Below are 15,902 nucleotides of genomic sequence, written 5' to 3' on the forward strand. Positions count from 1 at the left end.
CACGTCTTTCAAGCCGCAGCGTTTCTCCCGATTCACTCTTTTTTTTTTTTTACACCTGGTGTCGCTGCCAAACGGGGTTCCCAGCACTTCTGCTGTCTGTATTGTCGCTTCACTTCCCTGCTTGTCTCGGTGGCTTTTCTCCACAGTGTTCACCCTGTGTGGCATTTGTTTGGTTTCTCTTTAGCCTTCAGTGTAGGAATGATGGAGGGAATAGAAATGGTATTCTCATGCCACATGTGTACTTAACATGTAGCACAATTATTTGGTTCTATCTAAAATCGCTATGTTGTGTTTAAATATTGTACAGATAAAACTGCATTGTGAGTGTGACGTTTTATAGAAAATGTAGCATTTAGTAAATAATTGCCGATTTCAGGATTCCCTTTTTTTTTTTTTTCGAAGAATAAGGACCATTGTATTGGGACACCTGACTTTTCCAGCCGTATTTGTTTTGTCCCCGACGCGTTACCACTAATTTGGAGGCACACAATTGTACAGGACGCATTTAGATGTGGTAGCATTGAAATTTTTTCATCACTTGAACTTGAATATAATTGATAAATTAACACATTTGATATTGTGCAGCGTGTAAAGAGCGACTCCTCTGGAGAGATGGTAGCTTAGTGATTAAGGAATTTGATTTATTGAAATGCCAGCCACACCAAGTTGCCACTTCTGGGCCCCTGAGCAAGGCCCCTGACCCCATATTTGCTCAGTTGTATGTATTAGAAAATTGCAAGGCGCTCTGGATGAGGGCGTCTGCCAAATGCAATACATGTAAATGTGTAAAAAAACGTAGCACCAGTGATTCGCCTCTAGAGGCCGCTCTAGTATTGACAGCAGACCGCAAGCCAGAAATCTGTATGGACTTGGCTGATAGTTCCGGCAGAGAACTCGGTGCCTCATCTTCTGTTAATGACTAAGGAAAATGTTAGTTTGGATGCCGACCTATCATCAAATACAGATATAATATGAGAAAAATATGTCTCTGGCATCGTTCAGAGTGCCGTTCCAAATGTGTTATTAGACCCACAGACCTGTATTAGACCCGAACTTTGTTGGAAGTTTGTCAGAGATCTTGAGTGGCCTGCTATAGAGCTCAGTGTGAACGCTGACTGCACCCCCAGGCCTCCTCACCTACATCAGTACCAATCTTAGGCTTGGGTGTCCCAATACTTTTGACCAAAACGTGTGTGTATATACAGGGTGTAATAATTGACTTTAGGTGGTAGATTTACTAACAGTAGACTCTGATTTGATTTGGATGGCAGATAACAGACAAAAAAGATGCACTATTTACATCCCTCATTTCTTTGATATATATTTTTCATTGTGTGTGTGATGTTGCTTTGTCCCCTGTTTCTGTTGTTCCTGCACTTTTTTTTCTTTTTTTGCATCAGGGTTATTATTTAACATTTTGTTTAATCAACATAACCTTCTCCTTTTCTTTCTTCTCCCCCCCTCCCTCAATTCAGTCTCTCACAACTGAATTGGCTTGTTCCATGCAAGGGGCTGAGAAACTTGCTTCTGAGTTGGGTGAGCTAAGGTCGTTATCCGAGTGTCTATCTGCGGAAAGGGACGATGCTCGCGCTCAGATGAAGAATGCGGAAAAGCGAATTGTAGATCTTTTCACGAAGATGTCCAGTTCGGAAGAAGTTCAGAAGGATCTGTCAGCGAGAAACGATGAGCTCGAAGCGACCAATGAACGACTCGCGAACGAGATGAAGGAATTGCTTTCTGCGAATCGGCAGCTGCAGGACGAAAGGTCCTCCCTCGACAGCGAGAGAGCACGACTCGACAGAGACCTGCAGAATGTCAAACAAATCCAGGAAGAAATGAAAGCCGAGAATGCGAGCCTGAAAGAGATTCAAGCGCAGCACGTGGGTCAAATTGAAAACCTTGAGAAGCACAAAGCAGAACAACGAGACGTCGTGCTGAAGTGTCAGCAAGAGCTTCAGGATCATGAGAAGAATGGTACAGCGCTCGCTCAGAAGCTCGCCAAAGTGTGTGAGGATAAGGATAAGCTTCAGGAGGAGCTTCAGTCCTTAAGGTTACAGTGCACAAAAACTGAAGAGCTTCAATCGAAGCTGCAGGCTGAGAAAAAGCAGCTCTCTGATAGAACCGCAATGCTGGAGGCGGAAACCGAAGTTCTCCGTAACGAGAACGCGAACCTCAGGTCGGATCTCCAAACCGCCGTTTCGGCTAAAGAGTCTCTCGCCGCTGAAAAATCGGACCTTCAAAATCAACTCGAAGCCAACAAGATGACGGTGGAGCAGTTCAGCAGGGACAATGCTGAGCTCCAGGCGTCCAAGAACAGCTTTGCCAGAATGCTTGAGGAAATCAAAACTAGCCGGGAAGTCACCGACTCGGAAAGGCTTTTACTCGCGGAGGAGAAAGAGAACCTCCTCGAAACCCAGAGGAAAATGGCTTTGGAAAAGCAGGAGCTTTCGAAACAAATCGAAGTACTGGTTGAAAAAGTCCGTTTGAATGCAGAAGAAGCCAAAGCCGCCAACGAGAAGATCCAGCAGGACGCCGCTGCTTTTGCTCAGGAGGAGCAAACGATTAAAGCGAAGCTCTCAGAGACTGAGAAGACTCTCCAAGCACTCGAAGAGGAAAATATTACCTTGAAGTCTGCTCTAGAAGAGCAAACAAATCAAAATCGGCTTTCGGAGAAGGAAATAAGCCTTTTGAAGGAGAAGCACGAAAAGGAAATTGCTGAAAAGTCGTCCGTCTTGGCGGAGAAAACGCGATCTGAAGCTGACTTATTAGGCGAGAAGAAGAATCTGAAATCGGAGCTGGACAATATGAAGGAGATAAATGACCAAATTGGATTAGAGAAGATGAAACTCGGGCAGGAGAACGCTGATTTACAGAGTCTTCTGCAGAAAAAGAGCGCCGATCTTGAATCTCTAGAGAAGTCCAACGTCAGCTTAACCGATCAGAACCAACAATTACAGCTCAACTTGGAGCACGTGAAGGAGGAATTTAAGCAAAAGGCAGACGCGTTTGAGAAAGAGAAGGTTTCCCTGCACAATACGATCGAGGAGCTCAAAAAGACAAACGGTGATCTGCTCCAGGAAGTCGAAAGTCTCTCCAGTCAGAACAGATCGCTCTCAGAGGCCAAGAGCAGCTCGGAAGCTCTTCAACAAACGCTAGAAATGGAGAGGAACGAATTCTCGGTCATCAAGGAAAACCTTACGAAAAAAGTCGAGGAACTAACGAAGGCGGTCCACGATTCTGAACAAGAGAAAGCCAGGATGGTGGAGGTGAAGTCCAAGCTCGACGGTGAACTCGTGGCCGTCGGGACGGAAAAACAGAAAGTTGAAGCGCAGCAGCAGTTGCTTAGCAACAAAGTAGAGGAATTATGGAACATGTGTTTGGAGAAAAAAATTAACTTGCTCGACGTGAACCAGAGTTCACTTGAAAAAGTTCAAGAGATCTTCAATGCACTTCAGAAAACGAGTGAAGAGAAAACCTCGCTTGTCTGCGAAATCGAGCTTTTAAAGAGCCACCAGAAGAGGAGCGATGAAGATCGCTCGGACATTGCTGCCGCCAAAAAGGTCCTCGCTTCCAAAATTGCCGAACTCGAAAACACCACTACGTGCCTCGTTAAGGAGAGGACAGACCTCCTGGAATGCCGTGCATCTCTGGAACAGGAAGTCCTGTCTCTCCGTAGGAGCATGGAAACGGGTGATGAGAAATGCTCGGATTATCTGATTCAGATCGAGGAACTGAAGAAAGCACAGCTTGGTCTGGAAGCCAAGTTAGAAAGCCTTCATTGCGACAGGGTTGAGCTCGAGGAGCGACAGCAAGCTGCAGAAAAGCAGGTGGCGCTTTTATCCGATTCCAAGGACGAGATGGGGTCGAGCCTGGCCGCGGTGCGAGCCGAGAGGGACGCTCTGAGGGAGGAGGTCGAAGTTATGGTGGCTCAAAAGAAAAGCACTCTAGCAAAGCAGCTCGAGGTATTCCGCAACGGCTCCTCAGACCTTCTGTAGTCCAGTTGCTTCTTGCACACTAACCGGCTTTCCTCGCTTTTTACCAATCTAATCTCACCCTTAATTCTCTTTGATCTGCATGGTGCTAACTCACTTTAATAGTAACTGCAAATAGATTGAGTAGTTATATCGGGGATGAATCGGGTCATGTCACGGACGAGCTCAAGACAAATCTGTTCAGTGCCAAGCTGTTAAAACGTCCCTCGAAATCGAACTTCCTATTTATAACCTTGTAGAAAGGTTTCATGCAGACATCATGTTAATATTGCATTCGAATTATGGTGTATATTCACGTCGGATTCTATTGAAAGTGTAACAGAGGTGCCAACATCTGCTTCGGTCGGCCGCATCATGCACATCATCGCCCCCCAAGGGTGGACTGAGACGGACACTGGATAAAAAAACAAACTAACATAATTCTCCATATAAAATAGTTCTAAACTTTATTACAAAAAAAAAAAAAACAGTTCTGAATCATAAAAATGTGCTAAAAGAAATAAATTAATATATTAATTAATTACTATACTTATATAATCAATTGTAAATAATAAATATAATATAATGCTCTCCGTTCAGCGCACAGTTTCGACTGTCGAAACACGAACAGCACGTGGTGTCAGTGATTCACCTCTAGAGGCCACTGTTGTGACGACAGCGGATGACCTTTTCAGACACTCCAGCAACAGCCGCAAGCCGGAAAAACTATCGTTATAGGTTTTTGCCAAAAGGCACCGATGGTTGATTCCTGGAACCGATAATTCGGTCGACGTCTAGTTTGTAGTTAAAAAACTACATGTTCATTTTGCCTTGTGTGATTGTAAGGAGGTACATTTTTGGGATGTTGAGGGACTTTGGCCTCTTGTGCCAGTTCTAAAAAAGCTGTTTTTATTAAGAAGTGACTGACAGTTTTTGGTTTCTTTTTTTTATTAGTGGCAGATCAGTGGTAAAGGCTCTGGGTTACTAAGGTTCAAACCCAGCACCACCCAGCAGCCATTGTTGGGCGCTAGAGGCTCTTACCACTTTCTGCTCCTGGGGGTGGTGTATCATTAATGACGCTGTGCGTTGACCCCGACTTTCTGATAAAGCTAGAATATATACAAAGAAATAATTTTCCTGTTCTGTAGTGTATTCAAAAATAAATTTTTATTTTTTTTATTTTGACCCCTGAACATACACTCATTAATGTTGGCACCTCTGCTACAAACCATTATATATATTATTTAATATATCTAAATAGAATATGGTACAAAGCTTTACACCAAGACATGTAAGTTTTCTAATACTTTCATAAGTGCACCTGAACGAGGGTGGGCACCATGGGACTCTTAGTTGGCAAAAAATGCTGGTTAAGCATAAATGTGGGCATATAAACTAAAATAGCTTGAAAGGTTTTACCAATTAAATGAATACATAATGAATGTTCTACGACGTGTTCGTCTCCGATATATGCATTGCCTCTGCATGAGCTGCTCGTTCTCTCATTAGAATCAACATCTCCGTTTCAGGCTGCAAAAGATTTTTGCATGAGCTGTTAATTCTCTAAATAGCAGACGCCACTGAACTTTTCTTCACCCTGTAGATTTCCGAAAGCTTTAAAACCCAAGACGAATAATTAGTATATTGAGCTTCTCTCCAAACCGTCAGCGCATGATTTCAGATTCGCGGGCGAAACGAGTCCACCTTGGCTTCTGGAACAGTTTGGATTGACTCGATGTTTTTATACTCGAGCTTTTAACCGTCGCTCTGAAACATACTCGATGTGTTCTAGGCTGCAGAGAGCGCCGGGCGCACAGCACAGGACCTGGACACACTCACCCAGGAGAAGCTCGCGTTGCAAAAGGAAAAAATGGCGGCCGAGGCTCTCGTCCAGGAGTTTAAAAACGCCAAAGAGAACCTGCAGAGTCAGGTGAGGGTCCTGACCTGGACCTGGTAATGTCTCCAATCTGTTTTATTTCTGACACGTTATAAGAAATCTAATAACACAAGTAATTGGCTTAGAGATCTCGATGAAGAAAAAAACATCAAGCTGACTATTGGGGTTTTCATGATCATTTTATCAGGATTTGGACAGAGTGATATCAAGATGGCAAAGAGGCAGAGGTTTTAGACACTTTATATCTCAGACTTTTGTATCTGATCAGTTGCCCGAGAGTGTAACGTGTACCTGAAAATCCTGCTTGAGTAAAAGTATTGCGCCCCTACTGCAAAACTGACTCCAATAAAAGTTAAAAGTCCAATATGACTTGAGTACAAGTCTTTGAGTATCTGATTTGAACAGCATTGTGTTGAACGCAGGCACAAAGATGCACTCGACCTCAACACTGAGGCACAAATGTGTGAAAAACCAAAACCGCTTTTATTGAGGTTTTATTTTACATGGAATCAAATGAACATATATTGTGTAAAGATTTATTGTGATACATTGTGTTGGTAAAATGACGATTTTTTTTTTTTTAATGGCAATCGGTGCACAGTGGTATATATTCGCTGTGGTATATAAAATGTGTGTATAAACTGAAATAGAGGTTTTTTTTTTTTTGTTCCCAGCTGGACAGTCTTTCAAAACAGAACTCCGAATACCAACAGGATCTGAGGAACTCCAAAGAACATCAGAACGCGGAACAGGAGAGGATCAACGGTCTGTGCAAAGAAATGTGAGCTGCAAGTTTTCTGGAAAATTCTTAAGCTTTAGAAAGTGTCGGATTCAGGATCTGAAGTTTTGTATAATTGGGAGATTGTAGTACAGGAGCATCTAAGACGTTTTTTCAGCTTACATATCCTGCAGCTTGATTAACGAGACAGTTTTCCATACTTCCGGTTTTGTGCATTTTGAGTCTCCTAGTTTAAAGTGAAGGGAACATTTTTATGCTGAAACAACCAAAGACGTCGTGTAATGGTAACAGTTTGGCGAAGAACCACATATGGCTGGAAAAATCAGGTGTCCCAATACTTTTTTCCATAGTTTGTAGCTAAAGCAAGATTACAAATAAATTCCTAAAGAAAAATGTATTTTTTATATATAAATATAATTTTTATATATATATATATATATATAAACATAATTATCCTTGTGTTTCAGTGAGGAGTTAAAAAAAGCAGCATCTGAAAGAACCCTGGATATGGAAGCTGTGAAACAGGAAAAAGCCAAACTGACTGAGGAACTGTCCAGCAGCCAGAAGGAAAACAACAGCCAACAAAAAGTGTGTTTCTCAAAACAAATACTTTATATTTTATACCGCTATGAGGGTATAATACGCTGTATATGAGGGTATAACGTGCTGTATATGAGGGTATGATGCTCTGTATATTAGGGTATAATACGCTGTATATGAGGTTATAATGCTCTGTACGTGATGGTATAAGGCGCTGTAAATGAGGATATGATGCGCTGTATGTGAGGTTATAACGCGCTGTACATGAGGGTACGATGCGCCGTACGTGAGGGAATAACGCGCCGTACGTGAGGGAATAACGCGCCGTACGTGAGGGTATATGAGGGTATAACGCGCTGTATACGAGGGTATAACGCGCTGTATACGAGGGTATAACGCGCTGTATACGAGGGTGTAAGGCGCTGTATATTAGGGTGTAACCCGCTGTATATGAGGTTATAATGCTCTGTACGTGATGGTATAAGGCGCTGTATACAAGGGTGTAAGGCGCTGTATACAAGGGTGTAAGGCGCTGTTTATTAGGGTGTAACACGCTGTATATGAGGTTATAATGCTCTGTACGTGATGGTATAAGGCGCTGTATACGAGGGTGTAAGGCGCTGTATACAAGGGTGTAAGGCGCTGTATATTAGGGTGTAACACGCTGTATATGAGGTTATAATGCTCTGTACATGATGGTATAAGGCGCTGTATACGAGGGTGTAAGGCGCTGTATACGAGGGTGTAAGGCGCTGTATACAAGGGTGTAAGGCGCTGTATATTAGGGTGTAACACGCTGTATATGAGGTTATAATGCTCTGTACGTGATGGTATAAGGCGCTGTATACGAGGGTGTAAGGCGCTGTATACAAGGGTGTAAGGCGCTGTATATTAGGGTGTAACACGCTGTATATGAGGTTATAATGCTCTGTACGTGATGGTATAAGGCGCTGTATACGAGGGTGTAAGGCGCTGTATACGAGGGTGTAAGGCGCTGTATATTAGGGTGTAACACGCTGTATATAAGGTTATAATGCTCTGTACGTGATGGTATAAGGCGCTGTATACGAGGGTGTAAGGCGCTGTATACAAGGGTGTAAGGCGCTGTATATTAGGGTGTAACACGCTGTATATGAGGTTATAATGCTCTGTACGTGATGGTATAAGGCGCTGTATACGAGGGTGTAAGGCGCTGTATACAAGGGTGTAAGGCGCTGTATATTAGGGTGTAACACGCTGTATATGAGGTTATAATGCTCTGTACGTGATGGTATAAGGCGCTGTATACGAGGGTGTAAGGCGCTGTATATTAGGGTGTAACACGCTGTATATGAGGTTATAATGCTCTGTACGTGATGGTATAAGGCGCTGTATACGAGGGTGTAAGGCGCTGTATACAAGGGTGTAAGGCGCTGTATATTAGGGTGTAACACGCTGTATATGAGGTTATAATGCTCTGTACGTGATGGTATAAGGCGCTGTATACAAGGGTGTAAGGCGCTGTATATTAGGGTGTAACACGCTGTATATGAGGTTATAATGCTCTGTACGTGATGGTATAAGGCGCTGTATACGAGGGTGTAAGGCGCTGTATATTAGGGTGTAACCCGCTGTATATGAGGTTATAATGCTCTGTACGTGATGGTATAAGGCGCTGTATACAAGGGTGTAAGGCGCTGTTTATTAGGGTGTAACACGCTGTATATGAGGTTATAATGCTCTGTACGTGATGGTATAAGGCGCTGTATACGAGGGTGTAAGGCGCTGTATACAAGGGTGTAAGGCGCTGTATATTAGGGTGTAACACGCTGTATATGAGGTTATAATGCTCTGTACGTGATGGTATAAGGCGCTGTATACGAGGGTGTAAGGCGCTGTATACGAGGGTGTAAGGCGCTGTATACAAGGGTGTAAGGCGCTGTATATTAGGGTGTAACACGCTGTATATGAGGTTATAATGCTCTGTACGTGATGGTATAAGGCGCTGTATACGAGGGTGTAAGGCGCTGTATACAAGGGTGTAAGGCGCTGTATATTAGGGTGTAACACGCTGTATATGAGGTTATAATGCTCTGTACGTGATGGTATAAGGCGCTGTATACGAGGGTGTAAGGCGCTGTATATTAGGGTGTAACCCGCTGTATATGAGGTTATAATGCTCTGTACGTGATGGTATAAGGCGCTGTATACAAGGGTGTAAGGCGCTGTTTATTAGGGTGTAACACGCTGTATATGAGGTTATAATGCTCTGTACGTGATGGTATAAGGCGCTGTATACGAGGGTGTAAGGCGCTGTATACAAGGGTGTAAGGCGCTGTATATTAGGGTGTAACACGCTGTATATGAGGTTATAATGCTCTGTACGTGATGGTATAAGGCGCTGTATACGAGGGTGTAAGGCGCTGTATACGAGGGTGTAAGGCGCTGTATACAAGGGTGTAAGGCGCTGTATATTAGGGTGTAACACGCTGTATATGAGGTTATAATGCTCTGTACGTGATGGTATAAAGCGCTGTATACGAGGGTGTAAGGCGCTGTATACAAGGGTGTAAGGCGCTGTATATTAGGGTGTAACACGCTGTATATGAGGTTATAATGCTCTGTACGTGATGGTATAAGGCGCTGTATACGAGGGTGTAAGGCGCTGTATATTAGGGTGTAACACGCTGTATATAAGGTTATAATGCTCTGTACGTGATGGTATAAGGCGCTGTATACGAGGGTGTAAGGCGCTGTATACAAGGGTGTAAGGCGCTGTATATTAGGGTGTAACACGCTGTATATGAGGTTATAATGCTCTGTACGTGATGGTATAAGGCGCTGTATACGAGGGTGTAAGGCGCTGTATACAAGGGTGTAAGGCGCTGTATATTAGGGTGTAACACGCTGTATATGAGGTTATAATGCTCTGTACGTGATGGTATAAGGCGCTGTATACAAGGGTGTAAGGCGCTGTATATTAGGGTGTAACACGCTGTATATGAGGTTATAATGCTCTGTACGTGATGGTATAAGGCGCTGTATACGAGGGTGTAAGGCGCTGTATATTAGGGTGTAACACGCTGTATATGAGGTTATAATGCTCTGTACGTGATGGTATAAGGCGCTGTATACGAGGGTGTAAGGCGCTGTATATTAGGGTGTAACACGCTGTATATAAGGTTATAATGCTCTGTACGTGATGGTATAAGGCGCTGTATACGAGGGTGTAAGGCGCTGTATACAAGGGTGTAAGGCGCTGTATATTAGGGTGTAACACGCTGTATATGAGGTTATAATGCTCTGTACGTGATGGTATAAGGCGCTGTATACGAGGGTGTAAGGCGCTGTATACAAGGGTGTAAGGCGCTGTATATTAGGGTGTAACACGCTGTATATGAGGTTATAATGCTCTGTACGTGATGGTATAAGGCGCTGTATACAAGGGTGTAAGGCGCTGTATATTAGGGTGTAACACGCTGTATATGAGGTTATAATGCTCTGTACGTGATGGTATAAGGCGCTGTATACGAGGGTGTAAGGCGCTGTATACAAGGGTGTAAGGCGCTGTATATTAGGGTGTAACACGCTGTATATGAGGTTATAATGCTCTGTACGTGATGGTATTATGCGCCGTACGTGAGGGAATAACGCGCTGTACACGAGGGTACACTTCTATGGGTAATTAAACCGAATTAAGATCTACTTCGACCAAACAAATATATAAATATACAGATGTTCCACTTAGTTTTCATTCGAAAATCTCCACTTAGCATTAATACGCGCTCTTCCGCACGCTCTCGGCATCCGAACACATCGTCTCTCAAAAGGTTCAGCTGCAACACTTCACTGTGCTTCTTATTAAACCTCGTGCTTCACTAGTTGATTTTTTATTTTATTATTTCTGTGATCCAGTTCACCCAGAGCAGTTCCAAAGAAACCTGTTTTTGTGGTTTTAATCGTAAAAACATTTTTTTTTCTTCTTCATGCCGAAGCTGAAAGAGCGCTTGGCACGTCTCAGCAGCCAGATCAAGGACATGGAGAAGAGGTGAGACGCAGGTTCTTACCCTAGGCTTTGTTTCTTGCCTTGTCGGTTCCCGACATGATCTTTAGGATGTAATGCTGGAAATTACATTTAAACCTACCAGTAACGTTTGATTTATTGAATTGTTTTTGTTCTCAGAGAGCTCACCCTGAAGAGCGAATCGGACGCTGAGAAATCCGCTCTGCAGCAATCCATCCAGAAAAACAGTGCCTTGATTTTAGAAAAGAACAAAGAATTGGAAACTCTGAAGAACAAGGTGACGTGTTGAACTGGACAAATTCATTCACTTCATATTTGAGTCATTGTTAGATTGTTGTTTTACTAAAATATATATATATATAATGTGTGTGTGTGTGTGTGTGTGTGTGTGTGTGTGTGTGTGTGTGTGTGTGTGTGTGTGTGTGTGTGTATATATGAGAACAAAAGTATTGGGACACCTGACTCTTTTATCTGTATGTAGTTCTTTCCCAAATGGTGCACAATTGTATATTTCTCCTTCACTTGAACCAGGAGACTCAAATCTGTTCCTTTACATGGGTAAGAGTGAAAGGTCAGGTGTCTACAAACGTTTGTCCGTATTGTGCGAGTAGGTTGTTCTGTTGCCACAATCCAATTCAATATTATTACGTTTTTCTCGTCCATCAGGTGGCGCTGCTGAGCAGCGAGAGTGCAGCTGCGAACGCTCTCCAGAGCAGCGTAAAGTCTCTGGAAGGCGATAAAGCTGAGCTTCAGGAGCGAGTGCGCACTCTGGAGAGGAGTTTAACAGCAGCAGACATCAGCGCTGGTAAACACGTACCGTTCTTTAAAATTATGAAATAAAGGGATTCTGCAGAACACAGTATTTGATAGATGATTAAAATCAGGCTGAAGAGCAGGAATCGATGTAGAAAGATGAGAAACGAGGCTTAATCACAGGCACTGTCTCAGCAGGGTCTCCCGCTCTGGACGAGATGCGCGAGGTGAAGGAAAACGCCCAGTGTCAGGTATTCAACCCTGTTTACTTTATTTATCGCTTTTATTTATTTATTTATTGAAGGTAGAACAAGTACGCGGCGGAATAGGGTTTAAATTTGCGATCATTTGACACTGTTATAAAGTCCTGATTTTTCAGTGCTTGGCCACTGATTAAATCCGATTGGCTGAGAAGATCCCCATGTTGGTGTTCAATTCTCAAGAGCTGCTTCTTCATATTCACCAAGTTAGATGATTCCAGTTCAGGCCCCGTATTATCGTTTCCAGGGAGGCCGTCATGCGCTCAAACCTTATAGTTTCCTAGTTCACGCGGAGGGAAAATGTCATGACACTTTTGTGGGAACAGTTCGGGGAAGAAGCACATCTGGCTGCAAAAGTCAGGTGTCCCAATACTTTTGGCCGCATAGTGTAATTGTGAAATGAAATAAAACCCACGTCGCATCAACAATCCTTTATTCTTTACCGTGTTTGGAATCTGACACAGAGCTTCTAAAGCAGCAGTATAATAATAAGCAGCATAATTCATTATAAAATGAATGAAATTCTATTAAAATGATTAATTACATTAATATTAAAATGATTCAATCAACTGTAACGGACCTTGTTGCGGTTTATTGACTTGTTTGCTAAAATGAATTAGAGGAGGAACAGATTTTCATTGGTGCTTTTTAAGTCACACGCGTGGAAAAAATATGAATATGCAGGCGTGAAGTCTCGGCTCGGGGAAAGGAGTTTCATAGACCGTGCACTATTCATAGATCTGCGACATGGCGGTTCAACTTTCGACCACTAGGAGGTGTTGTTTTAAACGATGAATACGGTGTTACTGTGCAGCGGATATATTCTGTATATATTCATGTTTTTATAACGTGATTAAAATGTGAATTTTCAATACAATTCAAGTTTTTTTTTTTTTTTACTCGACAGAACGGAAAGAATTTACGGCACAAACATTTGTGAATTTTGTGCATTTTCCATGTTTTTACACGTGCTTGTTTGGGGCAGGTTGCGTTCCTGAACTCGGTCATCGTGGACCTTCAGCGCAAGAACGAGGACCTGAAATCGAAGCTGGAGAAGATGGCCGAGGCGGCGCTCAACGGAAACACAGCCGGCGAAATGGACAATCACGAAAGGTGGTCTGCTTTTTCCTCCATCACATGCACTATACGGACAAAAGTATTGGGACACCTGATTTTTTTCCACCATATATGGTTCCTCTCCAAACCGTTACAACAAAGCTGAAAGCGCACAATCATGAAATTTTCTTCAGCTCCATGAAGCAATGCTTTGGGCTGAAGTGGAAGATCTTGATCTGACTTTACCACCATTGTGGCTGTACGACCACAAATCTCCACAAGCACATTCCAAAATTTAGAACATCAGTGAATGGAGACTGTGGAGTGGGATGATTCCCGGGTGCTCAGGTGTCTGTAAACCCTTTGTCCATATAATGTGCTTTACATGAAATTCAACATGAAATGGAAAATGTAAAAAGGAATTAATCCCCCCCTTTTTTAAATTTATTAATTAATTTATTTTATTATATAACAACTGAACAGTCAGGCTTGTTACTCGGTTGGTAATTCAGGAAACCAGTAATTGAGGATAAAATTTTCTTCATTTTGATCTGAAATATTCAACTAAAAAATGTTCCCCCACTTCAATTTACATTAATGACTGCAGCTGCATACATGTGACTGATAATGAGTTTATTCTAGATAGAAAGCTACCTGGTATTTGCGAGGACTAGAAGGAATGTTGTATGAAAGTAGCACAAGTCTATAAGGAGTGAATCCTGAGGAATGTCCTTTCTCCAGTCTTCTACAGTCATGATGGTGTTGTAGAACCAGGAGCTCCTGAGCAACTCTTAAATTAGCTCAACATCTGAGATCATTCTAGATTCAATGATCTAGAGAGATGTTTTTTTGTTTGTTTGTTTCTAGTTTCTTTTTTTCAGTGTGGATTTTAAATGCCTCTATTCATTCTTCTTGTTTGAAGTCAAACTGATCTAAAGTGTGCATTAATTTAGTTCCGTTTCTATACAGTTTTATGTGTAAGGCGCTTTTATTTACGGACATTGTCTCAAATAATTTTGGCGGTTATAAAGTTGGAATGTACACGTTTAGTGCTTATGATACGTACAGGATGCAAACGAACCGATTCGGATTTGATTCAATGGAAAAGAAAAATGACGCTGTCCAATTCACAATGGTACTGATACGCTTTTATTTCTTTGGTTCAGACAAATCAATTGACTTTAGTGACTTCTGACTTCTGACGCACGGCTCTTTCACACACAGGACTTTGTAGTGCAGAAAGAAAAAAGATCAAATAAAACCAGACGTTCTTTTCCTGTTCTGTCTCCAGGAAGACGCAGCTCTACCTCTGCCATGTTAATCTGTATTTAATGTGACTCTCAAACTATTGATTACTTTTTAAATAATAGAACTATAGCGCTTCTACTAATAATTAAATATAAATAAATCGGTTTTTACTGATGCAAATGTGTTAAAAAAAACGATGCACCCTTTTTTAAAAAATTTTTTTATTGATGCTTTACATCATAAACTTTTGTACCTCATTGAGATGTTAGAAGAAACCTTGAGAGGAACCAGACTCCAACAGAAAACCCCGCCCTCAACTGTGTGGCACCGTTTGCTAGTGTAACGTCTCGTTTTTCCGTCCGCAGTTTGTCCGAGTCCAAAGAGAAAAAGAAACTGCCACCGCGTCTCTTCTGCGACATCTGCGACTGTTTCGATCTCCACGACACGGAGGACTGTCCCACACAGGAGCAGCTGCCCGATTCCCCTCCGCACACGACCTACCACGGCAGCGCCAGCGAAGAGAGGCCTTACTGCGAAATCTGCGAGGTGTTCGGCCACTGGACCGAGACGTGCAACGACGATCAGACCTTCTGAACCCCCGCTGCACCCTCACGCAACACCGCACAAGTGTGGAAATGTCCGTATGTACTGTGTGTGTGTGTGTGCGCGCAATCACTCGTTTGCCTTCCCTCTCTCCACAGTCCTTTTTTTTTTTTTTTTTACATTTTTGGTCTTCAACAGCTTTAAATTGAATTCTTTCAGACTGTTAAACGTAGTTCCATCTTTTTTTTTTCTTTTTCTCCGTGTGTTGGGTGAAGGAGATCTTAGCTTTCATTCTCCGTTCATTTTCGGACCCTGTTCAACCCTTGCAGCAGGCGTATCGCTGCGCTGAGCGTTTGAAAAGTAGGGGGCGCTAACGAGGCTAATGCACTTTACTCCAACATCCTCTTCCCCGATTTCGTTTCAGCTCGATGAAGGCGGTTTTCGTAATAAAAACTAAACAAAAACAGAATGTAATTCGAATGTTCTATTGATGCTGTCACTTTTTCAGTGGGTTTTTTTGGAAATATTATACATCTGTACAAAAAATAAATAAATATTGTTTCAATCATGTTCTTGTGAAAGCGTACAATTGTGCAAACTCTATGAAGATATGCTTTGCATGAGTTGGAGTGGAAGATCTCCTGCTATAGAGCTCTGAACTTCAACACCAGCGCTCTTCACTTCATCTACATCAGTACCTGAATGAGCACGAATCTCCACAAGAACACTCCAAAATCTAGTGGAACATCTTCCCAGAAGAGTGGAGGGAAATATAAGAGCAAATTGGGACTAAATGCTCATACTTATAACCAGGTGTCCACAAACTTTTGGTAATATAGTGTACATGCACAAGGAGGAAAAGAGGAAGACCAAAGAGGAGGTTTATGGATGT

General features: G+C 42.5%; 1 protein-coding gene across 5 annotated transcripts in view; it reads left to right on the top strand.

The window, feature by feature from the left end:
• Positions 1-15,578, top strand: part of clip1a (CAP-GLY domain containing linker protein 1a) — a 31,356-nt gene extending 15,778 nt beyond the window's left edge. For 4 of the 5 annotated variants that reach the window (XM_083526303.1, XM_083526306.1, XM_083526304.1 and 1 more), the window contains 10 exons: positions 1,476-3,962; positions 5,764-5,901; positions 6,543-6,649; positions 7,075-7,195; positions 11,122-11,174; positions 11,310-11,427; positions 11,817-11,955; positions 12,099-12,154; positions 13,149-13,276; positions 14,833-15,578. In XM_083526303.1, coding sequence (XP_083382429.1) covers positions 1,476-3,962; positions 5,764-5,901; positions 6,543-6,649; positions 7,075-7,195; positions 11,122-11,174; positions 11,310-11,427; positions 11,817-11,955; positions 12,099-12,154; positions 13,149-13,276; positions 14,833-15,061 — 3,576 coding nt within the window. In that variant the 3' untranslated portion in view covers positions 15,062-15,578. The remainder of the gene's footprint in view (positions 1-1,475; positions 3,963-5,763; positions 5,902-6,542; positions 6,650-7,074; positions 7,196-11,121; positions 11,175-11,309; positions 11,428-11,816; positions 11,956-12,098; positions 12,155-13,148; positions 13,277-14,832) is intronic. The other variant, XM_083526305.1, reaches the window with a different exon arrangement.
• The last annotated feature ends 324 nt before the right edge of the window (positions 15,579-15,902 follow it).

Source organism: Silurus aristotelis (assembly GCF_946808225.1).
Source record: "Silurus aristotelis genome assembly, chromosome: 23".
In the NCBI taxonomy this organism is placed as follows: Eukaryota; Metazoa; Chordata; class Actinopteri; order Siluriformes; family Siluridae; genus Silurus; species Silurus aristotelis.